The sequence below is a fragment of the Ambystoma mexicanum genome, chromosome 9, assembly GCF_040938575.1.
Source record: "Ambystoma mexicanum isolate Mex_15411 chromosome 9, UKY_AmexF1_1, whole genome shotgun sequence".
In the NCBI taxonomy this organism is placed as follows: Eukaryota; Metazoa; Chordata; class Amphibia; order Caudata; family Ambystomatidae; genus Ambystoma; species Ambystoma mexicanum.
The window spans coordinates 819,809,751-819,822,876 of record NC_090931.1 but is presented as its reverse complement, the minus strand read 5'-3'; the positions used below and the strand labels follow the sequence as shown (position 1 = coordinate 819,822,876).

Below are 13,126 nucleotides of genomic sequence, written 5' to 3'. Positions count from 1 at the left end.
GTTTCGGTTCCATTCTTGCAATGTCCAGCCTTAGTGCTTATAACATTTGCTCCCTCTCCCTCCTCCATTTAACTTCCTGTCGTGAGGTTGAAGTGAAACACCTTCCTTCCTTTCACCAGTCCACTAGGGTATTCTTAACTAACGAAACGATTGCTCTTGAGCTCCGTCTGTTAGAGAATAGCAAAATTACAAAGCAATGCTGGTCTAAAGTAAACCTGCTACCTCTCTGCAACAAATTCCTGGAATGGAAGCCAAACCATCAGAAACCTTTGACATGTGCCATTAGCCAGAGCCGTCACTTTCTACAAGGCCATCACTCCTAATAACTGCACTCACCACATGGCTACCACCAGCCCCTGCGCTTTCTTCCATGCATGCGCCAGCGTAATCCTGGCCACGCTTGCATATGGGTCATAAGTGTGGCGCTGCTTCCTGTGGCAGCATATGTCCCATCCGCTGTGGCTCCCAATAGTACCACTACTGGTTTGAAGGGTAATTGAACCTTTGTAATATCTTTGATGTGGCTTAGGATTTCTTTCCAGTATACCTCCGCCAAAGGACATGCCCACCACATGTATTTCAGGTCCCCCGTCTGTCTACATCCGGGCCGGCAAGCTGAAGGGTAGTCTGGCTTGATCGGCATACTTTTGCAACCTTTCAATGCCCGGTGCCAAATCTGGTCCCACATGTCTTCCGTAATTGGTTCCCCCACGTCTTGTTCCCATTTTAACATATACAGGAGGACCTCTCCGGGCCATGACTTATCTAGCAGCCTATACAGCCTCAAACCCCCATTCGAAGTTGCCCCGTCTTTTATTGTGAGCTCCAGCACTAATGGAGTTCTGTTGGCGCTCTCTTTTACTTTTTTATTCAAGATCCAATGTCTGATCTGTGTGTAATGAAACCGTAGGCTTTCTGGTATCTGAAATGTATTTTTACATTCTACGACCGTCAATGGGTTTCCACCTGAGTAAAAGTCTCCCAGTGTCAAGGATTGTCCTGCCCTCCACTGTGTCCAAAACCTGGATTGCATTCCGGGTGTGAAGTCAGAGTTATAAGCCATGGGTGTGAGTGGACCTCCCCCCAATTTCACTTTCTTTCCTTGCACCGCTTTATCCCAGTAATAGTAGGTGGCCCTTGTGATGTCTAGCAGCGTGCCTCTCCCTCCCCTGTGTTTTGTTGTCAGTAAGCCTAGATTCTCAAGAGGTAAACTAGTCACGCCTCTTTCTATGTTGGACCACCCATTCAAGTGTTCGCTTGGAGCCCACTGGAGTATCGGGGCCACCTGCGCTGCCAGTAGGTATCGACTAAAGTCCGGGACCCCCAAGCCTCCCAGATCTGGGGGGCAGCACATGACTTTTCTGGGCACCCTCGTCTTCTTCCCTTTCCAGATAAAGTGCATGATTTTCTTCTGCAAGTTTTTGATTGCTAAGTTTGGAATCCGTATCGGGAGTGAGCCCACTACATACAGAAACCTTGGCAGTATAGACATTTTTATAGCCGTTACCCGTGCAAACCACGACAGCTCCTGCATGTCCCACCTCCTAAGGTCCCCAATCAAGGCTTTTAGCAGTCCCAGAATATTAGCCCCATATAACCTCTCATATGTAGGTGTTAAGTTCATACCCAAATATTCTATTGTCTTTTGCTCCCATTTCAACGGGTAGCGTGTACCCCATTCCCCTACCTGCGCTGGGTCCTCCGTGATGTTAAGCGCTTCAGATTTGGCATAATTAATGTGGAACCCAGAGACCGTTGCAACGCTATTCAATAATGTGATGACTCTAGGAAGGGAGTGTGTCGTGTCTTTAAGGAACAGTAAGACATAATCTGCATATAATGCTATTTTTTGTATGCCACTTGCGGCCGTAGATATCCTTTGATCCACTCTGATCGCCTGTGCCAGAGGCTCCATGGCCATGGCGAATATTAGCGGGGATAACTGGCACCCCTGACGAATCCCTTTATGTATGGGGATGCCATGTGTAAACTGTCCATTAACCTGGAGTCTAGTAGTCGGGGCACTATAATTAGCCAAAACCATGTGAGAGAACATTGGCCCACACCCAAACTTCTCCAATGTTAACTGTACAAAATTCCAGTCTAAACTATCGAAGTACCTGGTAGCGTCCAGGGCCACTACAGACATATGTTGTACTGTCCTTCAGCCCCATGCAATGACGTCTATGGCCCATCGGATGTTGTCATGTGTGTGGTGCCAAATCACAAAGCCTGCCTGGTCCGGATGGACTATCCCAGGGAGAATTCCCGCCAACCTCTGTGCCAGTGTCTTTGTTTACCATTTTGCATCTCCATTATGTAGTCTGTCGGATCCCTACCCGGTTTTAACAATAGTACTGTAGCGGAAGGGACCATGTCCTTTGAGATTAGTCCCGTGTCCCTTATGTAGTTGAAAAGTTAAGACAGGGGCCCACCAGTGTGACCCGGAAGAACTTGAAGTATGCGTTTCCAAACCCATCTGGGCCCGGGGATTTAATACCCTTCATGGACCCTATGGCCCACCCCACTTCCTCTGTTATTGGAGCATCCAACGCTAATCTATCTGCCTCTGATTTCTGTAGCAGATCCACTTTCCTCAAGAATTCCCATTGCATGTCCTCCTCCAAGTTCTCTCCCGCTAGATTCCGTGCAAACAAGGAGTGCATGATCTCAGCTATTTCAACCTCCCCTCTTTTCAGTTCCCACCCTGAATTTTTAAGTAGGCTGATGTAGTTTTGGGACTTTTGTTTGCGTAGTTTGGCCACCAAGAACTTTATCCCCTTTTATGTAGTACTTTTGTTTTGTTTGAAGAAGGAGCTGCACGGATTTGTCTGCCATATGTGCCTCTAGTTTTGTCCTTGCTTTCATAAGTTCCCGCCAGGCGTTTTGTGATCCCTTTGCTCTGTGTGTTGTGCCTCGGCCCTCCCAACCTCCCCCTCCAACCTCTGTCGTACGATTCCTATTTCCCTCAATAACATATTAGAAGAGGGGTGGGTTGTGGTGAATTGGCGCCCGCTCCTAACAATAGGGGTAATGTGGAAGAACCTGTCCTATAAAGTTAATGAAAGGGTGGAGGGGGGGAGATGCAGGCCTTGTGGTATGGGTACAGGAGATGCATCTGCTTTGAGCGATGAACATTGCCTGAGATACAGGGCCTTTCCCATGCAGTATCTTGCCTCCAGCGGTAATAAGAAAAGGGAAGTGGGTATACTGTTTGCAAAATGGGTGCATTTTGAGAAACAATTTATATGCCGATATCATAAGGGACGCTACCTGGTGGGGAACCCGATGGGTCAACAGGTAACTCTGATTGCTGTATATGTCCCCAACGATAAACAGGATTTTCTGACGAGCTTGCTAGCTAAAGTGGCTGGGTGTTTTGAGGGACAGGTCCTAGTTGTTTGGGGGGACTTCAACTGTGTGATGGATTCTTCAGTGGAGAAGACTCTCCCTGCCACCCCTAACGATAATAAATGTAGGCAGGCACTAGCTCGCTTCCTTAGGGAGTTACACCTTATAGAAACCTGGCAGTTCTATTACCCACAGGATAATTCATATACCCACTATTCAGCAGCATACAGGGGCTTTTCGCAAATCGACATGATTTTGATCTTAGACACACTGGTCCCACAAGTCACTGGGTTGGACATAGGGATGAGATACTTGTTAGATCATGCACCAGTTCTGCTATGAGTGGAATCGAGGTATCCACTCCCAAGCTCCCGCATACCATGGCGATTAAACAACCTGATATTAAGGCTCAGACCCTTAGGATGCACATGTAAACAACCCTGCGGAACTACTTTAAAGAAAATGTCCCCCCACGACTAGACAGGGTGACAATATGGGATGCCAGTAATGTATTGCTACTCAATGTGAAAAATAGGGTAAAACTAACCTCTTTGCTTGGAGAAAATTCAAGAAGTAGATTGCACAATGTTGAAGAGGCCACAACCAAGATCTCATCCGGAGCATTCTGCAAAACCTATGGTGGTGCAAAAAAGAGAAAAAGTCAGAGTTATAACGTTGGCTAATACGAGTTTGATGAGCTAACACACTTTCTGAAAAAAGCTATGTGCAACTGAAGGTCATAGGTACACATCCAGGCATGCTACGCTCACGACTCATTATGTGTGAAAAATGACTAGCATTGAAGAGCATCATAGGAACACCTGCTATTTTTCAGTACTACAAACTGTTAGAAAACAAGTTATTACATCAGAGCCCCTTTAATTTATCTAGATGAAGTGATTATAGAAAGCAAACTCGATAGCATCCGTTTTCATACATGAGTTTTCTGGCAAATATGTCACCACAGATTTGTTTTCCAACAGCCCCTTATCCAAACACTCTGAATTAAGACATGCATATTTCTGGCTCCATTCAGGAGGCCAGACCTTGCAAGCTCTCCTAATATGTTAACTTGCTAATTGAAAAGCAGCTGCAAAGGGATCATAGCTGCTCAAGTGTGAGTATGTGATTCTGAGAAGGGCACAAGATTACTATGCTGCTGCCAGTATGTACGTCAATATCTTGGCATGTATCGCTGTCATTTTCAGATTTGCATTGACATTTTTTGTAGCAATTGGTTGATGAAAGAGAAACAACTTCCACAGGGTAGAAAACAAATTTCGACTACCACACTGAAGCTTGCCGTTGACAAGAAATGTTAGCCTCATCAAGAATTATTCAATACATTTAAAAAACGTTAAGAGCAAAATTTAAAATTGTGGAAATTGCTGACTTGGGTAAGGGCACATTAATGAATCAGGAACACAAAGCATATAAAAAAATCAGCACTTAAGTGCTGACATTAACAATAAAAAGAATATTTTCACCCCCATATTGAATCACTCCACTTATCAGATAACCTTGCAGTATGCAAACAAAAGCTAATGTGGACCTTGCATACCATAATCACCAGTTCCAAATGTTAACAAATATATTGCAAACTAATTTCCCTTGATGGAATTGTGTTGGCTGATTCTGGATCAAAGACTTCATAAAGCAACACATTTTAATGAAACCTTCTGCTGGTGCCAACATCAATCACACAGAGTAGCAGAACATGGGCATTCGACTTGCTGCACAAACTGCTAGCTATGCTTATATGAAAATGGCACAATCCCAGTGTCACTAAGGAGAAAATGCAATTTGCAGATCTTGCCAAAAGTATAGTTAGTTGAATCCATTACTGTTCCATTATTTCTTAACACAAACCAACAGGATGTGCAATGCCAAAGCTGAGCCAGCCCAAATACTCCTGTCAAGACTTACCTCTGCTGCTTACGTTCCTCAGCACACCAAAGGGCTTCCGTCCGGGTAGTACACTGGTGTGATCCTGCTACCATTGTTCCCCTTCCTCGATCCACTGAGTACTTCTCAGCAGTATAGAGAACTACAATCCCCAGAAATCAATGGGCGTGAGGATGTAATGCATGACTTCATTACATCAGTGTTTCCATATGGTAAGCCCGTCGCCAGAATTGGTAGCCTTTCGAGAAACCTATTGATATGAGACCCATCTCCTGAGTACTCTCAGGTATAAAGATTTTCATAATACTTAGCAAACTCCTTCCCAATGTTATCCGTGTCATAGAGGAGGGGACCATCACCTATCATAGAAGCTACCATTTAACTTTTCCTCTCCTCCCTTAACCTCCAAGCTAAGATTTTGTCAGCTTTATCACCTTTCTCATGATATTTTTATTTAAGGAGGAGCAGCTTTTTTCCATATCATTGATGAGAAGAGCGTTGAGCTTTGTTTGATAATGTTGTAGTTTACCAGCCGATGTGGGGGTAAGATACAAACCCATAGATCCTCCTGGCTGGAGCTCTGCTATTTTCTTCCTGAGATATTCCTCTTGTTGCACCCTTTCTCACTTTTTCTGGGCACCTATTTTTATGACAGTCCCTCGGATGGTTGTCTTGAAACCCTCCCACAACACCTGCGGTCCCACTTCGACGTTATCATTATGAACAAAGTACCCTTTGATGTCCTCTAGAATACCTTGAGAGATCTCTCTATCCCAGAGCAGGCTCTTACACCTCCAGCTACCCCACATTGTTTGTCTCTCCTCCTCTCCCACTAGCAAAGTTACCAGATCATGATCAGACCAAGGAATACGGACCACCTGGGACTTCAGATCAAACCTTTAAGTGTGCCATTTACCAATATTTATGTCTATTCTCGAGACAGTTATGCACCTGAGAGTAATATGTAAATGACCTAACACCCTCTGCTGGTTCTATGAGCAAGTCAACGAGACCTACTTCCCTGTTAACTCTTTGGAATTGCCTCAAATCATTGCCTGTCAGTGGGAGCACTGGGGCGTCCCCCAGACACTTTGGATCCCTGGTAGGGTCTAACAGCATGTTTAAGTCCCCTCCCACCCATCACCAAAAAGGGACACATTATCCTTGACCCCTTCCCAGAATGGCACTTGAGAAAAGTTTGGGCATATAACGTGCCTATAGTATAGGTTCTACCACTCTGCAACCTTTTCTTGATAAAAAGAAAACTACCCTCCGGATCCGACAGACCCTGCTCCACATCAAAGCCCAATCGGTTTGAAAGAATTATTGTAACCACGCGTGTCTTGTTGGGCGAAGAAGCCATATGTACGTCCCCTACCAGTTCAGATCTTAATCTGGGTTCCTTTCCCTTCTTCCAATGTGTCTCCTGCAACATTGGAATGTCCAATTTAGCCCTCTGGTATTCCCTTAGTACCAATGATTTCATCACCGACGAGTTGACCCCTCTAGCATGGAGGGAGCCGATCTTAAAATCATGACCAATACTTTTTCTTATTTATTGCATCAATACTGTCAAGAGAACCTCTCCTCTCAATTGACGCCTGTGTCTCGTTTGCCATGATTGCCATCAAGGAGCCCATCCAATCACTATACAAAACCAACAGAAACATTTGTATTAACTTACCACTCCCATCCCCAACAACTTGTACCCCCCTTAAATTTGTCCTCCATCCCCCCCTTCCAGAGTGTCCAGTCCAGACTGCAATCCAGATCCACTTCTGAACCGGACCACCAGCGGGTTTGCATCCACCAGGAGCAACTAAATCGGATACCACCTCTTCTGAGCCCCCACACCCACCTACCTCCAAACTCCATGGGAGTGTAGGCAGCGTACACCTTCCACCATCACCCTCAACACCTCACAGTGAAGCAAAACCCCCTGCTCCCCCATTACCTCAATTCCTGCAGGCATAGGGGGCGCCACCCACCAATAATATCCCCTGCCTGACCTTGTGTGCAATAGTAGTTAAAATGTCTACTTTCGTCACCCCAGAAGGGCGTTTAACTACTTAAATTTGTGAATCCCAGCATTCGTTATCTATCCTCCGCAGAACCTTTCTTCAATGAATCTCCACTTATGTCTTCCAAACCTCGATCCTTGTCCCCTCACTCACCATCTTCGGTCAGCAACTTGTATTTAAAGCTTTGGTATTCAAAGGAGAGCAAGAAGCAACGGTAGCAGACTCCCTTATTTTCCAATCACTGGGTTAGGGGGGCCCACATCCACCTTCTCACCAATGTAAAGGTCGGCAAATCCTGAAATATAGATATGTGTACCTTTCCTTGGGTGGTCGGGCCGTCTTTCCTAGACCTTTTCAGAATCTTTGCTTTGACCTCATAATAGTGAAAACGTGCATGACCGGAGCTGGGGACATGGGCACCCCCTCCGGCATGGTGGGCCCCGTCAATGGTAAATTCAGTGATGTTCTCATCATCAAAAAGTGCCCTAATGACGGCATTGATAGAACTTATTATATCTCTCTATAAAGTTCTTCTTCCCTTCTTTCCTCTTCCGACAATCTAATATTTATCTGTGTTTCGAGCATATTTGTAGAGGAAAGGTCAGACTTAAGGCCCTGAATTTGTTCATCCATTAAGTCAGCTCTTCTGTCAAGTTTGTCCAGCCTATGATCAATGTCAATAAGTATGCCCATTATCGCCTGCAGAAGGGAGGCTATGTCCTTTTTGGTGGACATTGTCTCTCCCGCCGCACCCACCATGATTGAGGCTTCCAAGCACAATTGATTTGATGGCAGGCCGGGAGAGCGCCTTATCACTTATCACATCTCCGACCAGGCTTCTCTTGTGGGAAGGCTGGGCAATGCATGGCGAGGGATCCGTCATCTTTCCTGCAGGCGAGGGATCCGTCATCTTTCCTGCAGGCTCTGTGAGACACTGCGACCTCACTGCGGTGCTCGTAAATTGGGATTAGGAGTAGGTAGCATTCCCTGTCACCGGTTCAAGCCCCAGGGCTTGCCTACTACATGTGTTCCCGCTATGACGCCTCCCTCCAGACAAACAAATCTGATGGGCGGGGATGTAGGCCCATAGGGGCCTTCCCATGGCGGTCTCTTGAAGACTTTTCCCCTGGCCATCCTCAAGACACCTCAAACAAAGTCCACGGGTGTCCCACTGCATTAACTGTTAGGGGGGGGGGGGGGCAAACATCTCTTTGCTCAGGTGTAAAAAGAGGGCTGGGGTGCTGAGATCCCCTTTTTCCCCCCTCTGTGGTCTGAAGCTGCTGCATCAGATTACCAGCATCTGCATGCCCCCTCGTGGCTCCCAACAATGCTCTTTTGATCACAAAAGAACATGCAATAGATAAGAAATCAGATTTCACGAGAAGCAGTGATCTTCTTACAATAGGGTATGTTTTAGGGACATTACATAAGTGGACATACATAGATTAAGGATAACGAACATTGGACATTTTTCATTTTTTAAATCCATTTTTATTGGGAAAATACACAATAATAAAAGCACCCCATATAGAAACAATAGTGTCCCCATAATATTTTCTCCCAAAACATCTCACCCCGCAGTCCCCTCCCCCCCAAGAACAAGTGATTTCATCACATAATAACCACAGTCACGTGGCCCAAGCAAAAGGTCAACCTCGTTGGGGTCTGCGAGTCTCCCGCTAGTCTTTATAACCACCGCTCTTCCACTACATCTCCACCTCTGAGGGTCCCTCCTGTCGATCCACTGATCCCTTCTCCCTCCCTCCCTCCAACCGCATCTCCCACTCCCTTGCACCCATCCATCCCCACCAATAAATGTATGCCCAGCCCCACTTCTGTATTGCTGGTCCCCATTCCTCTCTAAAGGTATCTGCATAATTATAGAACAGAGCCATCAATTTATCCATAATAAACATATCGCTAAGTTTGCGCTTCTAATCATTGTGACCTGGGAGTTCAAACCTCTTCCATTTTTGGGCTAGGGCCACCCGACTGGCTATGAACATGACTTCCAACATTCTAGGGTATCTAAATAATTGTTGGTCAGACGGGGGAGGCCCAAGAGCATCTGAGGAGGGTCTAGTGGTAGGAAATCTCCCGCAACCTTCGACATTCGCCACCATAGAGCCTTCCAGTATCTCTGAATTTTCAGGCACTGCCACCGCATGTGGGCCAGGGACCAAACCTCCCCGCATCCCCTCAAGCATAGTGAAGAGCCTCCCGCAAACATCTTTGAGATCTTCAATGGGTCCTGGTGCCAGCTGTGCAATATCTTAACATTGTGCTCGATGAACGCTGTAAACAAGTTCCCATGAAACATGATCTTAAAGATCCTGCCCCACGTGTCCTCTGCAATCTCTTCTGCATACAATTCAGTCCAATATTTCATTGAATTCTGCCTATCCACCATATCTGCCATAATGACAACCCCATAGAGTCTAGACAGAATACCTTTCCTCAAGACCGTTTAATCCAACACCTTCTCAAGTGACTTCCCAAGATTATTCCCCCCATTTCTGATCCGTGAAGATCCCCTTAAGCCAGAGGTGGTCTAAGATTGGAATCTACTCCATACCCAAAGTGTCACTGATCAATTCATAGTCCAAAAAGCTTCCCTCTCTAAACTGTCCGGCTCTCCAATCCTGCGTCCGACCAAGCCTGTGCACCACTAAAGCCTTGACACACAAGTCCCATCCAAGGGCCCCATACCGATGTCATGGGTGGGATTGAAGGCATATGCACTCATGCGGTTCCACTGTATTTGTAACACATCGCCCAGAGAGCCTGGGCCCTGTCCCTGCCAGGATGCAAACTGAGGGCACTTCCTGTTGTACCATGTGGCGAAGAGGTTCAGGACCTGCAGGACCTGATCATTCAATTGCCATTCCTAATTGTCCGCACCCAAACTGCTAAGCCTGTCCGCCCACAGGTTTGACTCCCCCGGGAGATGAATCGATGTCGAGTGTATGACGTTCACCAGAGCCCATTCCAAAATGCTGACCAGCAGGGTGCACAGAGAAAGAGATCTGGTGCCACCCTGCTTGTTGATGTAATACATGCTGGTGGAGTTGTCAGTTAGAATAAGGATCATCTTGCCGCTGATGAGCGGTAGGAAGGCCCTGAGAGCTAGCCAGATGGCCTTCAGCTATAGCCAATTGAAATGGAACTCCTGTTCCTGAAGAGATCAAACTCTGTGGACGCTGTGGTTGTCCAGGGTAGCTCCCAGAGCCCTCCAAGGAAGAGTCCGTGGTGATGGTAGTGCTAGTTGCCTATCCTCAGATTGCCATCCATGCTCCACCAGACCAGGTCCTGGTGGAGAAAGGGAGGAATGCTGACAAGTTCCGCCTCGGAACCCCACTACTGACTCCATGAGGCTGCAAAGTGAAGCTGTGATCTGCTCATTTTGTGCCTTGTGCAAGGCACTGCCAGAAGACATGCCGTCATGATACCCAGGAGGTGCTGGTACCACCATGCTGAGGTGAACACACTGCTGAGAAAATGACTCGTGACCCTCTTGATGGCTGTGATCTTGTCCTCCGAGGGGAAAAACTCTCTCGGATCTTGTATCCCAGATGAAACCCAGGAACGCTAGACTGCGTTGGCTCCAGCTGTGACTTGTTGAGATTGATGGGAGAATTCTAATTTGTGTAGCATATTCATGAGGGCGGAGGAGGTGTGATGGACTGCCTCTGGGGATCTAGCCCTGAAGAGCCAGTCGCCTAGGTATGGATAGACATGGTGACCTTGGGCCCTGAGAAGGACTGCCGCTGCATTCATAAGCCTGGTAAAGACCCTGGGGCTGAACTGAGGCCAAAGGGTAGAACCTTGTATTGGAAATGAAAGCCCATGATCCTGAACCTCAGGAAGGACCTATGAGGCTGTCAAGTCGGGACGTGTAGGTATGCGTCCTTCAGATCCAGGGAGCACATCCAGTCTCCCTTGCACAGTGTCTCCTCAATAAGCGCTAAGGTAAACATCTTGAACCCTTGAAGTGAAAGGGAAAGGTTCAGGGTGGAAAGGTCCAACACAACTCTCAGGCAAGCCTGGTTCTTCTTGTGTATGGTGAGAATTCTGGAGTAGAAGCCCATTCCCCGCTGGGAGGCTGGGACTTCTTCCACCGCCTGACTCTGTACGAGTGATCGAATTTCCGCCAATAGAGTTGTTGTCCCAATCTGTGGGAGTGGAGGAGAGGATGGAGGGAGGGAGGAGAGGAGGGAGGGGCGAGAGAGGGACCGGTAGCCAGTAGCCTGTTGACACAACTGACAGGATCCAGGGGTCCGCAAACCTTGTGTGCCAATGGTGTGCGTGGAGGGCAAGCCTTCCCCACCAACGGAGATACGTGGCCCGGAGGGTAGTGTTAAGATGGATTTCTGAACTCTGTCCTTGAGGGGCAGAGGTTCAGAAGGCCAGCCTAGTTTCTTGGAACAGAGTAACCTCTGGACAAGCCAGACCAATCAAGGTAGCGATCGCGGCAGTCAAGACTAGGTCTCAAGAGGGGTGAGGGTGACTAAAAGCCCGCAATGAGCACACAAAGCAAGGACACTTACAAATTACTCCAAGCAGGTGTTATATTAAAAATATAGACACATTTATTACAAGGCCTTTGTAACATTGACCGTAGCGAGAAATCACAATAAAACTCAAGTAAACCAACACATACCAATCAAATCCAATATATATACAAATACAAACGAGTCTAACGAGTTAGACGCACAAAATGTGTAGACCACCTAGATGGGGAGGAAAACAGGCAATGCGAATAATAATTAGACCCAGTCCGCCTTCAGAGGCACCTAACTAAAAGGAAGTCCGAGCCCTATGAAGAGTGGAGCCTTGTGCTAAAAAGCACCTGCACACGCGGCTGCCAACAGGCAAAGGGGGAATTTCCTCGAGGGAATCAGGCAGTTCAGTTCGGTGAACAAATGAAGATGAACAAAGCTCCGCGACTCAAGCGCAGCCTCCACTGTGGGCAGAAGCAGAGCGCGAGTACGGAAAGGCGTGCTGTTAGACACAGCGGGGAAAAGCTATGGGCTACTGCAGGAGGGCGACCAGTTCCTAGCGATGCTACTCACCGGTCCCCGATGCAGGCAGACCCAGGCTTCTCCGCGTCAGTTTCAGTTCTGGCAGGTTCAGATACGAGCAGGGGACGTCTCGGCGTCGTGTAGATTCTGCGGCAGCAGAAGTTAGAGTGGAGGATGTCCCAAACGCAGTGAACCCGCACAGATTGTCACCACAGCAGGGCGACAGAGCGGCCGTGTGTATTTCAGCCCAATGTACACTTCTCACATCAGACCTGGGAATGCCAAGTGTACGAATCGTGTGAGAGTGGCAAGGACTCGTAATACAACACAACCTTACGGTGGTTACAGAGCAAGACTCCTGGGTAGGCTTGTCAGTCAACTGGATGGCCCAGAGACACTTCCGAAGGCTTACGTGCAGGAGATGGTGAAGATGCCGAGAATAGTTGTTCCCACTATTCCAAGGGTCGAAGTACCAGTACAGGCCTTCTCGTTCGATCAGAGGTAGAAAGGGTTTCACAAAGCGACAGCAGTGCAGAGGAGCAGTCCTTCAGCGGGTCACCAGCGATTCCTCGGTTCAGCCTCGTAGTTGCAGGATACTTGGCTCCTGTATTCCTTCGTTCGTGAGAACTCAGGAGATCGACATGGTAGTAGTGTTTCCAGCCCCCTCTTATCCACGGTTTCCTTTGCGCCAAAACGGAGGGAACCCAATAGGAGATCTGCTCACAAAACACTCACACCATACGTGGACCTATCACGGACCACGGTGGTCCCAGGCATTCACGACACACTAGACTCTCTGGCACCCAGGATGTGTATTGGGACCAGACA

The 13,126-nt window shown here is 47.5% G+C and overlaps 1 protein-coding gene across 7 annotated transcripts in view; it reads right to left on the bottom strand.

Moving 5' to 3' along the window:
- The window catches only part of ARMC8 (armadillo repeat containing 8), a 1,620,024-nt gene that overhangs the window by 387,952 nt on the left and 1,218,946 nt on the right, over positions 1 to 13,126 (bottom strand). For all 7 annotated transcript variants that reach the window (XM_069615827.1, XM_069615825.1, XM_069615821.1 and 4 more), the window contains one exon: positions 3,899 to 3,985. In XM_069615827.1, coding sequence (XP_069471928.1) covers positions 3,899 to 3,985 — 87 coding nt within the window. The remainder of the gene's footprint in view (positions 1 to 3,898; positions 3,986 to 13,126) is intronic.